Source organism: Mastigoproctus giganteus, chromosome 1 (genome assembly GCF_048544385.1).
Source record: "Mastigoproctus giganteus isolate SK-2022 chromosome 1, ASM4854438v1, whole genome shotgun sequence".
In the NCBI taxonomy this organism is placed as follows: domain Eukaryota; kingdom Metazoa; phylum Arthropoda; class Arachnida; order Uropygi; family Thelyphonidae; genus Mastigoproctus; species Mastigoproctus giganteus.
Window position 1 is genome coordinate 167,217,598 of NC_143575.1, and position 14,247 is coordinate 167,231,844.

At 37.8% G+C, this 14,247-nt stretch overlaps 1 protein-coding gene across 5 annotated transcripts in view; it reads left to right on the forward strand.

Annotated features, from left to right (window-relative positions):
- baz (par-3 family cell polarity regulator) overlaps positions 1-14,247 on the forward strand; it is a 760,042-nt gene that overhangs the window by 188,282 nt on the left and 557,513 nt on the right. For all 5 annotated transcript variants that reach the window (XM_090374871.1, XM_090374873.1, XM_090374874.1 and 2 more), the window contains exon 3: positions 10,135-10,321. In XM_090374871.1, the coding sequence (XP_090230997.1) occupies positions 10,135-10,321 (187 nt within the window). The remainder of the gene's footprint in view (positions 1-10,134; positions 10,322-14,247) is intronic.

Here is a 14,247-nt window from a genome sequence, read left to right on the forward strand (position 1 = left end):
AGTATCACTAAAGATAAGCATAGGAGCAGAAGAATCCTTTTTGCGAGATATAAGACAAGACTGAGTTTTAGAAGGGTTGAAATCAACTAAGTTGTCTCTGCCCCACTGGAGAATTACCTGAAGATCGGCATTTAAGGAATTGGTAGCAGATTTTCGAGAAGTTGAAGCTGATTGGGCAGGACTAGGTTTCTCAAAATGGAAAGTGGAATGCAATGTGCTATCATCAGCAAAACTATGGATAGGATTTCCAGTCAATGGAAGAAGGTCATTAATATACAAGAGGAAAAGAGTGGGAGAAAGAACTGAACCTTGGGGGACACCGGCATTAGTGGAGAAGTTAAAGGCAGAGAGCCATCTACCATCACCCTCAGTGAGCAATCAGAGAGAAAACTGGATAACCAATTACTAAAAACAGTTGGCAAACCATAAGATGGAAGCTTGTTTAGAAGACCTTTATGCCAAACACTATTGAAATCCTTCGAGATGTCAAGAGCAACTACTTGTGTTTCACTTTACCTTTCCATTGAATTAGTCCATAAATGGGTAACATAAGCCAGAATATCACCAGTGGATCGACACCGACGGAATCCATACTGGCGATCGTTGATCAGACGGAAGTAATTGCAGTGGGACGATTATTGGATGACTGCCATAATCCAGGCAAAAGGTGGGCGTACCAGTTACTACGTAGGTATCCCCTGATTTCAGTCCACTCTGTGTAGAGGGCAACATTGAGACAGAAATTGAGCTGGAATTTAAATTGAAAATGTCTGCAATTCTGTCCAGATACAATAGCAGGGAGTACACAATGAGAGTATGATTAATCGATTTGGCCCTGCAGAGATTGCACAAGACTCACTGAGATAGAATTTTTTCCAGCATTATCTGTGCTTAACTGGAGCGATTGTTTTTATAAAAATGGGATGCACTTAAAAGCAGGGGCAAGGATATTTATTGATTCTATCAAGGCAGTTTTTATGTTGGTCGAAAAACTGCTAGCTTGGGGGGGGAAGGGATTCATAGACTAATATAATCACTTACGTCACGGTGAGCTAGAAGTGATTCTTGCAGTGCTTCTATTGCGACATGTGCAATCAGAAGGTGTCAGATTTCAAGGCCTGCTGGGGATCCCAATGGAACAAAAAAAAAAGTAAAAAAAAAGTACATTGGATCTTGTTAGGGTTACTGAGAGTGAAAACAATTGCATGTATACTTGTGTGTACACTAATGCTAGGAGCATAGTAAATAAATTGGATGAAGTACTGGATAAGTCATCAGATGTGGATATTGTAGAGATATCAGACACATGGTGTTAATCAGACATAAAGGATACGAAATTTGAATATGGAAATATGAATGTACATTGAAGACAGAAACAGAGACAAAAAGAACAGACAGATAGGACAAGAGAGGGAGGACTTATGCCCGTGGTTAAGAAGCACATAAAATGTAAGGAAGTGGCCAGTTGACACGGGTGGCCAGTGCAATGTTGAGTCAGTTTGGTGTGACATAAGTACTGGGAAAACAAAAAAACGAGGGCAGTTTGTTGTTGTTTGGTTTTTAGGAGCATTAGCAACTAAGGCCATATTGCTCCGGGATATGCGATGGTCATTCCCTGACCTTTCCGTATTTGGTGGTGAGGGGCTCGAACGCCGGTCTAATCAAGAAGCGTGTGCTACACATTGCTGCTCCTTCCCACCTGGCTACGGAGGTGCCTAACGAGGGCAGGAGTGTGTTACAGGCCTAATGACTGTGATGTGTGTTAGCATTAGCAAAGGCACATGATGCAAGAAAGCAAGCATATATAGCATCAGCAAAAAAAAAAAAAAAAAAACCCTAATTTCACCCATCCACTCACTCCAAATGATTGTCAAGTTGTGCCTTGAATCTATTTAAGCTATCAACTTCTACAACGGCAGATGGAAGTTTGTTCCAGCAATCAACCACCCGCTGGCTAAAGGCAAATTTCCGAACATCTATCCTACAACAGTCTTTTCTCAATTTGAATTTATGTCCTCTCAGGCGATTATTCGGAAGAATCCCATCCGCATTGAGCATGCTCAAACATTCAAGGCTTTATACACCTCAGTCAGATCATCTCGCAGGTGACTGGTCTCCAGACACTGTAATTTGCAAAACTTAAGCCTTTCTTCGTAAGAGCAACCCTTTGTTCCCTTCACTAATCTTGTTGCCCTTCTCTTTACTCATTCCAACAGCTCTACATCCTTCTTAAATGAGATCTGTAGACCTGTATACAATACTCAAGGTGTGGCCTGACCATTGCCTCATTCAAGGGGATAATCACCTCCTTATTCCTGCTAGAAAAATTCCTGTATATCATTGACAAGACACCATGAGCTACTCTTGCAGACCATCTGCACTGCTCAGAAAACTTCATATCTGCCTGCACAATTCTCCCAGGTCCTTTTCATTCTCTACCACTGTCAGTGTGGTACCACAGAGTTGATACATTACTCTGGGATTACTGCTTCCCATATGTAGTACTTTACATTTGTCAATGTTAAACTTCATTTGCCACCTCTCAGCCCATCTGCTCAACTTTTCTACATCCTGTTGCAGCAGTGTACTGTCCTTGGTGTCATTAACAACCCTGCCAACCTTCGTATCGTCTACAAACTTGGACGTTAAGACTGATATACCATCATCAATATCATTTATAAATACAGAAAACAATGGACCCAACACTGAACCCCAAGGGACTCCACTAATAACATTAGTCCACAAAGAGCAGTGTTCATTGATTACCACTCTGTCTTCTCCCACTGAACCATCCCTTTATCCATAGCAGCAGTTTGCCTCCAATGCCACACTGCTCTAATTTGTGCAGCAGTCTTCCATGTGCAACAGTATCAAAGGCTTTTCTAAGATCCAAATATATGATATCAAAGTTATTCTTTGCATCCAGTTCCTTTGTGAGTACATCATAGTATCCAATCAAATTAGTCAGACAAGACTTCCCCTTAACAAACCCATGCTGTCTGAGCTATAACTGAAGTCTTGTCTAGATGATCCTGCAATGCTTCTTTAACCAGTGCCTCCATTAATTTCCCTATAACAGAAGTTAAACTAACAGGTCTGTAATTACCTGTCTCCCCCTTTGATCCTCCTTTGTGGATTGGGGTCACATTTGCACATCTCCAGTCCATGGGTACCTCCCCTGAGTCCAGGGAAGCTCTCATAATTTTGGCTAAGGGTTTGCTTACTTCCTTTGCTGCCTCCTTTAATATAACTGGATAGATTCCATCCACCCCAGGTGCTTTCTTGTGTTTATCTTCAACAGTTTCTCCCCCACTTTATTTTAGTTATTACAAGATGATCTAGCTTACTGCCAGAGTTGAATACACCTCTGGTATTCCCCTTCCTGAATAACTCCTCATGTGTGAAAATGATGCAAAATATTCATTTAGTTTGTTAGCTACCTGAGCAGGATCATCAACAGTTGAACCATCAATATCAAGTGGACCAATCTGATTCATCCCCTTCCTACTAGAGTTTACATAAGTAAAGAACTCTGTGCTGTTGTTCTTTGCATCCTTTGCCAAAGATTTTTCGTAATCTGCCTTGGCCTGCCCAACCTCCTTTGTAACTCGGTTACAGACCAGCTTATATCTATCATAGGCTTCTGTGTCACATGTTAATTTATGTATCCCTTGCATTTTTCTTCTCTGTCACATGTCTAATTAGTTCATCTGATATACATTTAGGCCTAAATTTTGAACAATATTTCTTTGTTGGTATGAAAAGCCTAGTAGCTTCCAAGATTAATTCTTTGAATGCTTCCTATTTATTTGTTGTTCGCAACATCATCAGTTGGTTCCACCATATAGGATTTAAATACTGTCTCAGACCTTCGTAGTTGCCCTTACAAAAGAAAAACCCTTCCCTTTACACCTGATGGTAATTAGATCTTTGAATAAATCCCACTGCATTCCTGATTACTGCCATCTAGTGGTTCCTCTATCTGCAGATTCTTGATGCATGAAGAATCACTACTGATAATCAGATCAAGAGTATTGTTCCCTCTAGTAGCCTCCTGAACATGCTGCTGTAGAAAACAATTATCCAATAAATCCACAAAAGCCTAGCTGGTGTGTGAGTGACCAACTCACAAATTCCAGTTAATATCTGGGAAATTAAAATCCCCAATTATAAGACGCTGTAATTTACTGGCCCACTCTATTTCTCTGCACAATTGCTCATTATACTCATCAGATTCATTAGGCCTATAACACATGCTTACTCTCATTTTTCCTTTCCCAGTGCTTATGTCACACCAAACAGACTCGGCATTGCATTGTCCACCCTCATCAACTATACCGATCAACTGTACTGAAAAGTGGATAATCAGAGAGAGCTCTGATAATCCACAGCAACTATTCATGTATTAAGAATCAGGCAAATGACCTGCTACTTGGCAGTGATCACAGGTAGTGATGTGTGATTTACTGAACAATTTAACTACTAAGGCTTCTTAGGGCCCAGGCACTCAAATCTGGCGAGCATGGGCTTAGCACACCCAGGGTCCTGAGCTGGATGTTATTATTCTTCTTTCTTGATAATTCCCTTTTACTTCTGACTCTTGTTTTCTTTCTCTCTCAGAGTAATTAAGAATTTTTTTTTGGCTCGTGCAGCATAAGCCTCAGGCTTCCTTGCACCATATAGCTAATACAAAGGGTACTAGGAAAGTTTTGCAATATGACGCAACAATGAATCACAGGAAGCTGCTTGTTGCTGCATGTTGAGACATGTTCATACGTGCATAGTAGCCGCCGCGCCAAGTCGATGGGCTCAGTTATTCGTTAGTAGTGAGAGTGTAAAGTGCTTGCGATGGCATCGTGGTCACAAAATGAGATAAGGACAGTTTTGCGGTATAATTTCGTGCGTGGTTTAACCAAAGACCAGTGCTTAGAAGAAATGACTCTTGCACTAGATGATGATTGTCCACATCGTACAACGATATTCAGGTGGTATAGAGAATTCCAAAGGGGAAATTTCACTCTGGAGGATTCTGAGAGGCCGGGAAGGCCACGAACGTCAGTTATGGAGGAAAACGTTACTGCTGTGAGGAAAATGCTTGACGAAAACAGGCGAGTGACCTACCAACAGATAGAGGATACTTTGGGCCTAAATGCACCAGCAATTCGTTCGATTCTGCAAGATCATTTGCACGTGAAGAAACTTTGTTCTCTCTGGGTGCCGCATCAACTGACTGAAGAGCAGATGACACGACATGTGACTTGGTGCCGGAAGATGTTAAAAAAGTTTGATAAGGGACAATCTCGGTATATGAACAACATCGTGACAGGTGACGAGACTTGGCTGTACTATTACGATCTGCCGACCAAGGCTCAAAACAAAGTTTGGGTCTTTGATGATGACGACACACCTGTAATTGTCAGAAAATCCCGATCTGTAAAGAAGAAAATGATAGCTGTATTTTTCAAATCGAGTGGAATTGTGGAACGTGTCGTTTTGGACACGCAGAAGACAGTCACAGCTAAGTGGTATACTGAACAATGCCTGCCTAAAGTCATTGGATCTATGAAGAACCTGCGGCCAAAGTCAAGAATGGACACCTGGTACCTCCATCACGATAATGCTCCAGCTCACCGCGCCAAAGCCTGCACCGAATATTTGACCACGACAGGACTGAAACTTCTCGAGCACCCTCCCTACAGTCCAGACCTTGCTCCCTGCGACTTTGCACTGTTCCCGCATGTGAAAATGAAGCTAAAAGGGAGGCGGTTTTCCAGTGACGAGGACCTTCTACGGGCTTGGGACAACGAGTGTGCTTTACTCCCTAATGAAACTTGGCAGAACTGGTTTAAAGATTGGTTTCGGAGGATGGAGAGGTGTATTGAATATAGAGGAAATTACTTTGAAAAAATTAAATAAACAAAGCTGTATTGCAAAACTTTCCTAGTACCCTTTGTATAAGGACATTTTTGAGACAAACTTACTTCCCACAGTTAAAGATAACTATTGGAATGTTGCCGATTGCATTTTTCAGGGTGACCCTACTCCATCTCATAGAGCCAAAACTATAAGTACTACTTCATAAAATGAGCAAAAGGTTTTATACTTATGAAATATTACACTTCTTAAATTAATGCAGTTTATATTGCTGTCTGCTTTACTGTGCACAGGTACAAAAATGGTTGAAAGATAAATCAATTCACACAATAACATGGCTTGGGAAAAGTCCAGACCTCATCCAATTGAAAATTGCTGGAACAAAATAGGTTATATAGCTGCTTTTCAGTAAAGCAGAAGAAACCAAAAACACAGAGCTGCAGGCGATATTAATCTGTATTTGGTACCATGAAGGTTCCCAGCAATATATTCAGAACCTTATCCGGTCAATGCCACAATGATGTGTGATGTGCAGCAGTCAACAAAGCAAGGGTTGAGCCAACAAAATATTAGTATGTATTTTTTTTTTTAGTATATAGTTATTATTATTATTATTAGCCATATGGTGCAAGGAAGCCTGAGGGTTATGCTGCACCAGCTAAACAAAATTTCTGAGTTACCCTGAGAGAGAGAGAGAGAGAGAGAGAGAGAGAGAGAGAGAGAGAGAGAGAGAGAGAGAGAGAGAGAGAGAGAGAGAGAGAGAGAGAGAGAGAGAGAGAGAGAGAGAGAAGTAGAAGGAAATTGCCAAGAAAGAGAAGAACGATGATATCCAGCTCAGGACCCTGGGTGTGCCATACACTACTACTCTGGCTTCAAAATTGACTTGAGTAGTCCTTGAGTAGATGTCACTTCTATTAATTGTGGGCTTATATATTATAAATCTGTTAATGTTATATCCAAACATGGCATAAAAATTTTAAAGTTTTTATCTATTAACTGCCTGCAAACGTATACCAAATGCAGATTAGACCATAGGGCCATCTGGTGAGCATAATTTACATTTCAAGGATGTCAGATTATTCAGTTCTTGAAAGGGGTAAGTTTTTAACCTGTGGAGGTCTGTCTTCCCTTATCTGCTACTATATTACAAACATTGTGTTAAAGTTTATATAAATAAATAAATACAGTAGAACTTCAAAAATCTGGCACTTTTTTGATAATCCACATTTTTTCCATACTATACAATGTGTTTTTCTTCCTGGAAAACGTCTAAAATTTGCCTATGTCTCATTAAAAAAAAAAAAAAAAAAAACAACTTATGGCTGCATGCTATGGTGTGAAGGTGCAAGTAGTGAGATTTTTTTTCCCTTTTAGATCACTGTATTTTCTTGCCTAGCATATGCGAATGGGAATTTACGCATATCTGACAAGAACTCCTTTTACCCCCGCGAAAATATCAATAGAACCTTCCTTCTAAAAACCCCAATAACATTGGCAATAAAGAATGTGATACTAGCAAGTTTTTGGTATTATACTACAAATAAATTCTTTCTACACTGATATTTTGTATCTTTTTTTAGTAAGCACTTGTGTATTTTGTGTTTCGGATATATGCAATAATATATATATATATATATATATATATATATATATATATATTTATCGAAATTCTCTTTCTGAAACTTGGATGGGTTTTATGTGCGACTTATAGTCGGAAAAATACGGTATTTCTTCCAGTGCAATCGACCATACAAGGGCGGAGGGGAAAATTGGCTAGTCTGACTTTTCAAAAAAAGCACCGCAAGTGCCAGTTTTACACATGTTCCATTAATAATTTCAAAGCACAAATTCCTGTTTTAAATTTTTTCCTCATATTTAAAAAAAAAATTAAGAAATAAAAAGTGGAGAATCGCAACAGGCATACCAGAGGCAGCATAAGTTATATCTAATATTATAAAATATTAAAAACTATCTAATATAAAAATTAAATAAAATTACCTAATAAAAAATAAATATTACTTTGGCTATGTGAATGTTCAAAAAACCTGAATTTCCAAAAATCCCCCATGTGCTGCGTCACGAGGATGCCACATTTTTGAGGTCCTAGTGTATATATTTAATGAACATGAATAAAGATCAGAATCTACTTCCACCTTTCAAACATTGTCTTCAGTTGGCTATAAGTGGTGACCCTTATAAGGGTTAAATGCAGTGCAGTAACCAGTTCAGTACAACAGTACAATTTATTTGTTATAGCGGGATTTTAAAAAAGAACTTCATGAATCATTTGCTCTACCGAAATTTCATTATAATGAATATCCTCAAAAGTTTTTCAAAGAACCATTATTTGTTCAAATAAATTCTGCTGCGCTCAGAAATACATAGAAGCAGCAATTGCCATTTTATTTGATTTAAAAAGAAAAGTCGGGGACAGGACCACAAAATATTTGCGTTAGAATGAAAAAAAAAAAAAAGAACAAATAAAAATATACAATAAAAAAAATACCAGTACTAATACATAGAGTTGTTTACATAGCATCTATTAATCCATATTTATCCAAAATTTTGGGTTACCATGGCTAACAGACAGGAAAATAAATGAACAACTAGGATGAATGCTATACATTTGCTGGTTTTCATTCTGATTTTTCGTAATAGGTTGGACGTTATTCTACGAAGCCGACAACAAATTATAAATCATCATCACGCTAATTACCCATCGCATTTTGTAACCAATGCATTTCTTCAAAATTTCATAAACATTCAAAAATTTGTTACTTATAAACAAATATATCATGTATGTACTTGTCATTAAACTGTGGAATCTTCACTTTCTCCGTAGGGGTCGATTCGATGGAATACTAAATCCATGGTATTCCCAACGACGCACAGTTCCATCCATGCACAAAGTTTGTTCACACTAGTTGCCTGTCTTCTAAGTATGAGCAAAATAATGAATAATGAAAAAAATCATGCTTTCATAGAATTTTTGTTATTATATGAACCATAAGTAACATGCTGTTATTTTGGAGAAAATTAATTTTCATTGTATATATACCTGTAACCTATAAAAGGAAATTTTATTGAAATTATAGTTTCATATGTGTATTGTTATTATGTTATTTCAGCTATTTCTAAAAGATTTAGCTTCCAGTATAAGAACAAACAACCTAAAAAAAATCAGGTGATGCAATTTTTTTGAGCACCACTGTAGTTATTAAGTAAAATAAGTCAGTTCCCCAAAACTTTTCTTTTCAGGAACACCCTTGATGTGTGCAGGCATAATATTTTACACTCTAGTATCAGCTTTGTTTCTTATAAGCTTAATGACAACTGTGTCTTTAAAAACCAGCAAGTGGTTGCGACATAGTTTTTTAGTGAGATTTTGACAGCTAGGAAACATAAAAAAAAAAAAAACAGGGAAGAATTATATACTGGCTTGTAGGAAGTTTCATGTATCCAGAATGTTGTTATCCATTGGAATCAGTTTACCTTTGTGGGTGGTTGAGGCCTGCAGCCCCTGGTAATTCAACCCCCCTCCCTCCCTGGTGCAGCAGATGTTTCTCTCTCTTCCAGGGAATTTATCATTATTGATTCGAAGCATCTACAGATTGTTCTAGATACTGACACCTCTGTAGATGCTTTTGGAGTTCTTGCTTGCACTGTATAAACCTCTCTGTCCCACCTACTTGCAGTCTGACCTGCTGAGCTTCACTCACATAAGATCACTTTATAACATATCAGCAGCCTCCCTAATTGTGATTAATAATGTATACTGACTTGCTGAGTGCAATAACTACTCTACAATATGAATCTCCACCATTTTCTTACCATTCAGAAAGAATTATGATCATTAAGAAATCAGATCATTTGATATGTGTCAACTGTAATCTCTAACTTTTGGTAAAAAAACGTGTAATAAACAGCTGGATTAGTGTCTTCTGTGATATAAAGAGTATGACAAGAACGAATATAGGCTGTATAGTTGTGTAGTGTTTTTTTTTTTTTTTTTTTTGCCGATACTGCAAAAATATTTAGTAGTTTCAAGATTGTTTTCTTTTTGGATAACTGTTTTTACATAGTATTATGTTACTCAAATGAATGACTTACCATCAAATGCAATTTATGCAAATACTCTTATTTGCATAAATTAATTATGCATATGTATGTAAATTAATTTTAACTGTAATTATTCTTTTGACTCACTACTTTTACACCATTTCATTGTAATTATTACTAAGTAGTTTATGTAATTTTCAGATAATTGCAGTATTTCAAGAGCATGGTTCACCTTTACCTCCTCACAATGGTGGCGATGGCATGAGTGCCAGTTCAGTCGGCACCGAAAGTCCAGACATCTTCCATTTGGAGAGTAGTCATCCTTCTGGTAATGGTAGTCTTCATATTTGCAATGATGTGGAGATCACTGGAGATTATGTACCTTCAGGTAGATGTTTTAGATTTTTTTGATTTAGCTTTAGAACAGTTAATTTTTATATTTCCCTGCTGTCTGTATTTGGCTGTACCGGTTGACTCTTGATTAAGTGCTTTGTTTTGGGGTATGAACTTGAAGGACAAATTTAGATTAAAATATATCAATATGGGTGAGTCCCAATTTTTTGTTTTGCACAGATGTTGCTCACAGTTTTTCTGTTTAAAAATTATCTGGATTATAATCATTGTTCAAGGTTAGGAAAGTAGTGTGCACTGTGACAAAGCATAATATGTTTAGATATGTCTCATGCAGTAAGGCGTACAATCGCTTAAGGCAGTCTGCTAACAGCTGATAACAAAGACTTGTTTTGATATCTCAAAGTATTTCAAAAAATCAAGTGCACTGAATTGTGTGTGTCTGTGTTTTAAATTTTGTTTGAAAATAAGAAAAACCACAAGTGAAATGCTTGAACTTCTGAAAATAGCATATGGAGACTCTCTGCAGTGAGCTGTACAGAAGTTTCCAAATGGCACGATCATTTCAAAGATAAAGTCCCAATTACAAACTTTGGCTGAAAGAAAATGATTGAAGATTGTTTGTTAAATTACTGATGAGAGTCTTTACATGTAGATGGAATGGGCAAGCAAGCTTGAATGTCTTATGATGGGTGAGTTTAATCTGCCCCAGATTGATTGAAATAAGTGGGAGGGGAAACTCATGATGGGGAAAACTTTTTTAAATAAACTAGATGATTATTATCTGTACCAGCATGTTAGAGAAGGTCCTAGGGATGAGAATATTCCTGACTTCATCATTACTAACGATTCAGCTGACATCACAGGGCTTACTGGAACCACTGTCATTAAGTGATCATGCAATCACCAGCTGGAAGATGAAGAAAGATGTTGCAGTAGTTAAAGGTAAAGGCATGGGTTTTAACTTCAGAAGAAGAGACTTTGACAGTTTAGGGCAATATATGGCATCCGTGAACTGGGTAGATTGCTGAGGGATGGTGAATACATTTGAATTATGGAATAATTTTAAAGCAAAAATCACCGAAGCCATGAATGCATATATAACCCTAAGAAACTCTTGTAGGAAGAGGATGCCGAAATGGTAAAATTGAGCAGAAATAGATAGCATGGACCAGTTACAGAGTGATGAAAAGTACTGAAGCCTACAACAGGTACAAGTTTATCTGTAATAGCATCACAAATAAGGTGAGTGGGGCCAAGGGAAATATGAGAAAGCATTGTCTAAGAGAATAAAGAATGGGGAGAAGAAATTTTGGCTAAGGTAAAGAAAGCCAACAATGAGAACAACGAGAAATGTTGGATAACTTAAGCAGAAAATTAGTTTCCTGACACTGGACTCTAGTGCTGCTCGCTCGGTAAACAGACGGTAGGTGTTATCGGTCTGGAGCCGAAATCGAGAAGGATATATTGATTGACAGGTAGGTGTGGAAAACGATGAAATGATTAGTGGTGGGCACGACAGACGACGAGCTACTGTGTAGTCATTGGTTGGCATTATGTTTATGAGTAAAGAACAGTGCATAACAGTTTTGTGATGAACGGTAAACAGGTAATAGGAGCGATGAATCTTTTAAAGATGGAAGAAATTTGTAAGGAAAATAAAACGTTGGTTGATTTTTTTGATGAAAACTAAATTAATAAAAGTTTCGTTCTGTTCATTTTTATGTTCTTCATTGTTTTTTTTTCTCATTATTAAAAGCAAATTTTTGGAGTTCATGAGTGTTTTTACTATACTGTTGATTTAGGTTTGGTTATGAAAAAAGGAAATAGTTTCTTTATTTTTCATTATATTTCGTAACCTGACCTTAAAAATAAAAGAAGTAATAAAAAAATTAATATTTTGTTAATAAACAGTTTATGCGCTAGTCCACCCATTATTCTAAAGAAAAAAGGCTAGGTTACCCCCTCCATTTCGGGAGGGGTTCAAGCTCTCATAGGATTCAAGTGGATGTAACCTGACCTTTTTTCACCATTAGGGCATATTATTGAACAAGAAAATAAAAATACAGTCATAAAAAAAATTTATTTTTTTATGAATGTATTTCTAAATATGACTGTGATTTTAAAGAAAAAATGTTAGGTTATCCCCTCCACTTTGAGAGGGGGTCAAGCTCCCATGGGATTCAAGTGGAGGTAACCTGGCCTTTTTTCACCATTATGGAAAGCGTCCCTCAGGGCAAGTTACCATTAGTGCTTCTGAGTGCTACTAAACCAATGTTATTGTGTGTTGTGTTCACGCACCAATCACCACATCGTTTGCCATGCCTACCTGTCAATCAATATATCGTTCTCGACTTTGCTCCAGACTGATAGCACCTACCATCTGTTTACCGAGCGAGCAGCGCTAGATTGCTGTATTGGGAAACTAATTTTCTACGTAAGTTATTCGACGTTTCTCGTCATTTTCATGTTGGTTTTCTTTACCTTTGCCGAAATTTTTTATGTATGTGAATATGAGGAAGAAAAAAGCTATTAGATTGGACTCTTGTGCACTAGGTGTGGAAAAGTCTTAGACAATCCAGCTGATGTTGCAGATGAATTGAATAGGTACTTTTCATCTGTCTTTACTGACAAAAGACCCTTCATGCTGAGAAGAGGCTGTGTGAGTGAGATTGAGCCATATGAAATTAGTGATGTCTTAATTACAGATGATTTTTTATTAGAAAAACTTTTGAGCATAAAGGCAAGTAAGGCTCTCTGAGTTGATGACATATACCCTGTAGTTTTGAGGGAGAGCGCAAGGGAGTGTATTGAATCAGAGGTTAATAATGAAGGCATCTTTGGATTCAGAGGAGATTCCTTTTGATTGGAGAAATGCCAATGTATTGCCAGTACATAAAAGTGGGCGCCTCCGTAGCCAGGTGGGAAGGAGCAGTAGTGCGTATCACATGCTTCTTGATTAGACCGGGGTTCGAGCCCGTCACCACCAAATATGGAAGATGCGGAAAGGTCAGGGAATGACCACCGCATATCCCGGAGCAATATGGCCTTAGTTGCTAATGCTCCTAAAAACCAAAACAACAACAACATAAAAGTGGTTCTAGGAGTGAAGTTGGTAACTACAGACCAGTTAGTCTGACTTCAGTGGTAGGAAAAAGCTTAGAGGTAGTGAGTAAGAATGCAGTCCAGGGACATTTAGATAGATATGGTATTCTGAAGGACAACATTACTTTGTTAAGGTTAAACCATGCTTTTCTAACTTAGTAGAATACTTTGACACAGTTACTCATGAGCTGGATTTAGGGATTAATTTCAATATAGTTTATTTGGATTTTAACAAAGCATTTGACTCAGCCCCTCATGAGCATTTACTGTATAAGCTTGAACAGATTGGGATCACTGGTAAGATTCTAAGATGGATTGCTGGGTGGCTGCAGGGTAGAAGGCAGAGAGTTGTGATTAATGGATATTTTTCAGATTGGTGTAACAATCTGAAAAATATCCATTAATCACAACTCTCTCGAATAAATTATACAGTTGGTGGAGTTGAACTTAAAACAGAGGAAGAAAGGGGTCTGGGAGTTAAAATATGAGCAGATATGAAATTTTCTGAACAGTGTAAACAGGCAGCCAGGAAAGCCCATGGTGTCCCAGCAGGGACACCATGATTTATCAAATGCTATCCTATAGAGATAGAGAGGTCATAATTCCAATGTATAAGGCAATTGTAAGACGACATTAGGAATACTGTGTTGAAGTGTGGAGACCTCATCTGAAAAAGACATCGAGCTTCTTGAAAGGGTCTAAAGATGGGCAACTTGAATGGTGAGATTGGCAGGAGGAACTGCCAGTCTAACAGTCTGGATACTTTTTGGACAGATCTCATAGCTTGTGCATTTGATAAATTGTCTGATATGGTATTTTACATTTTATTTTAACTTTAATGGTGCCCAGGAGAGGATA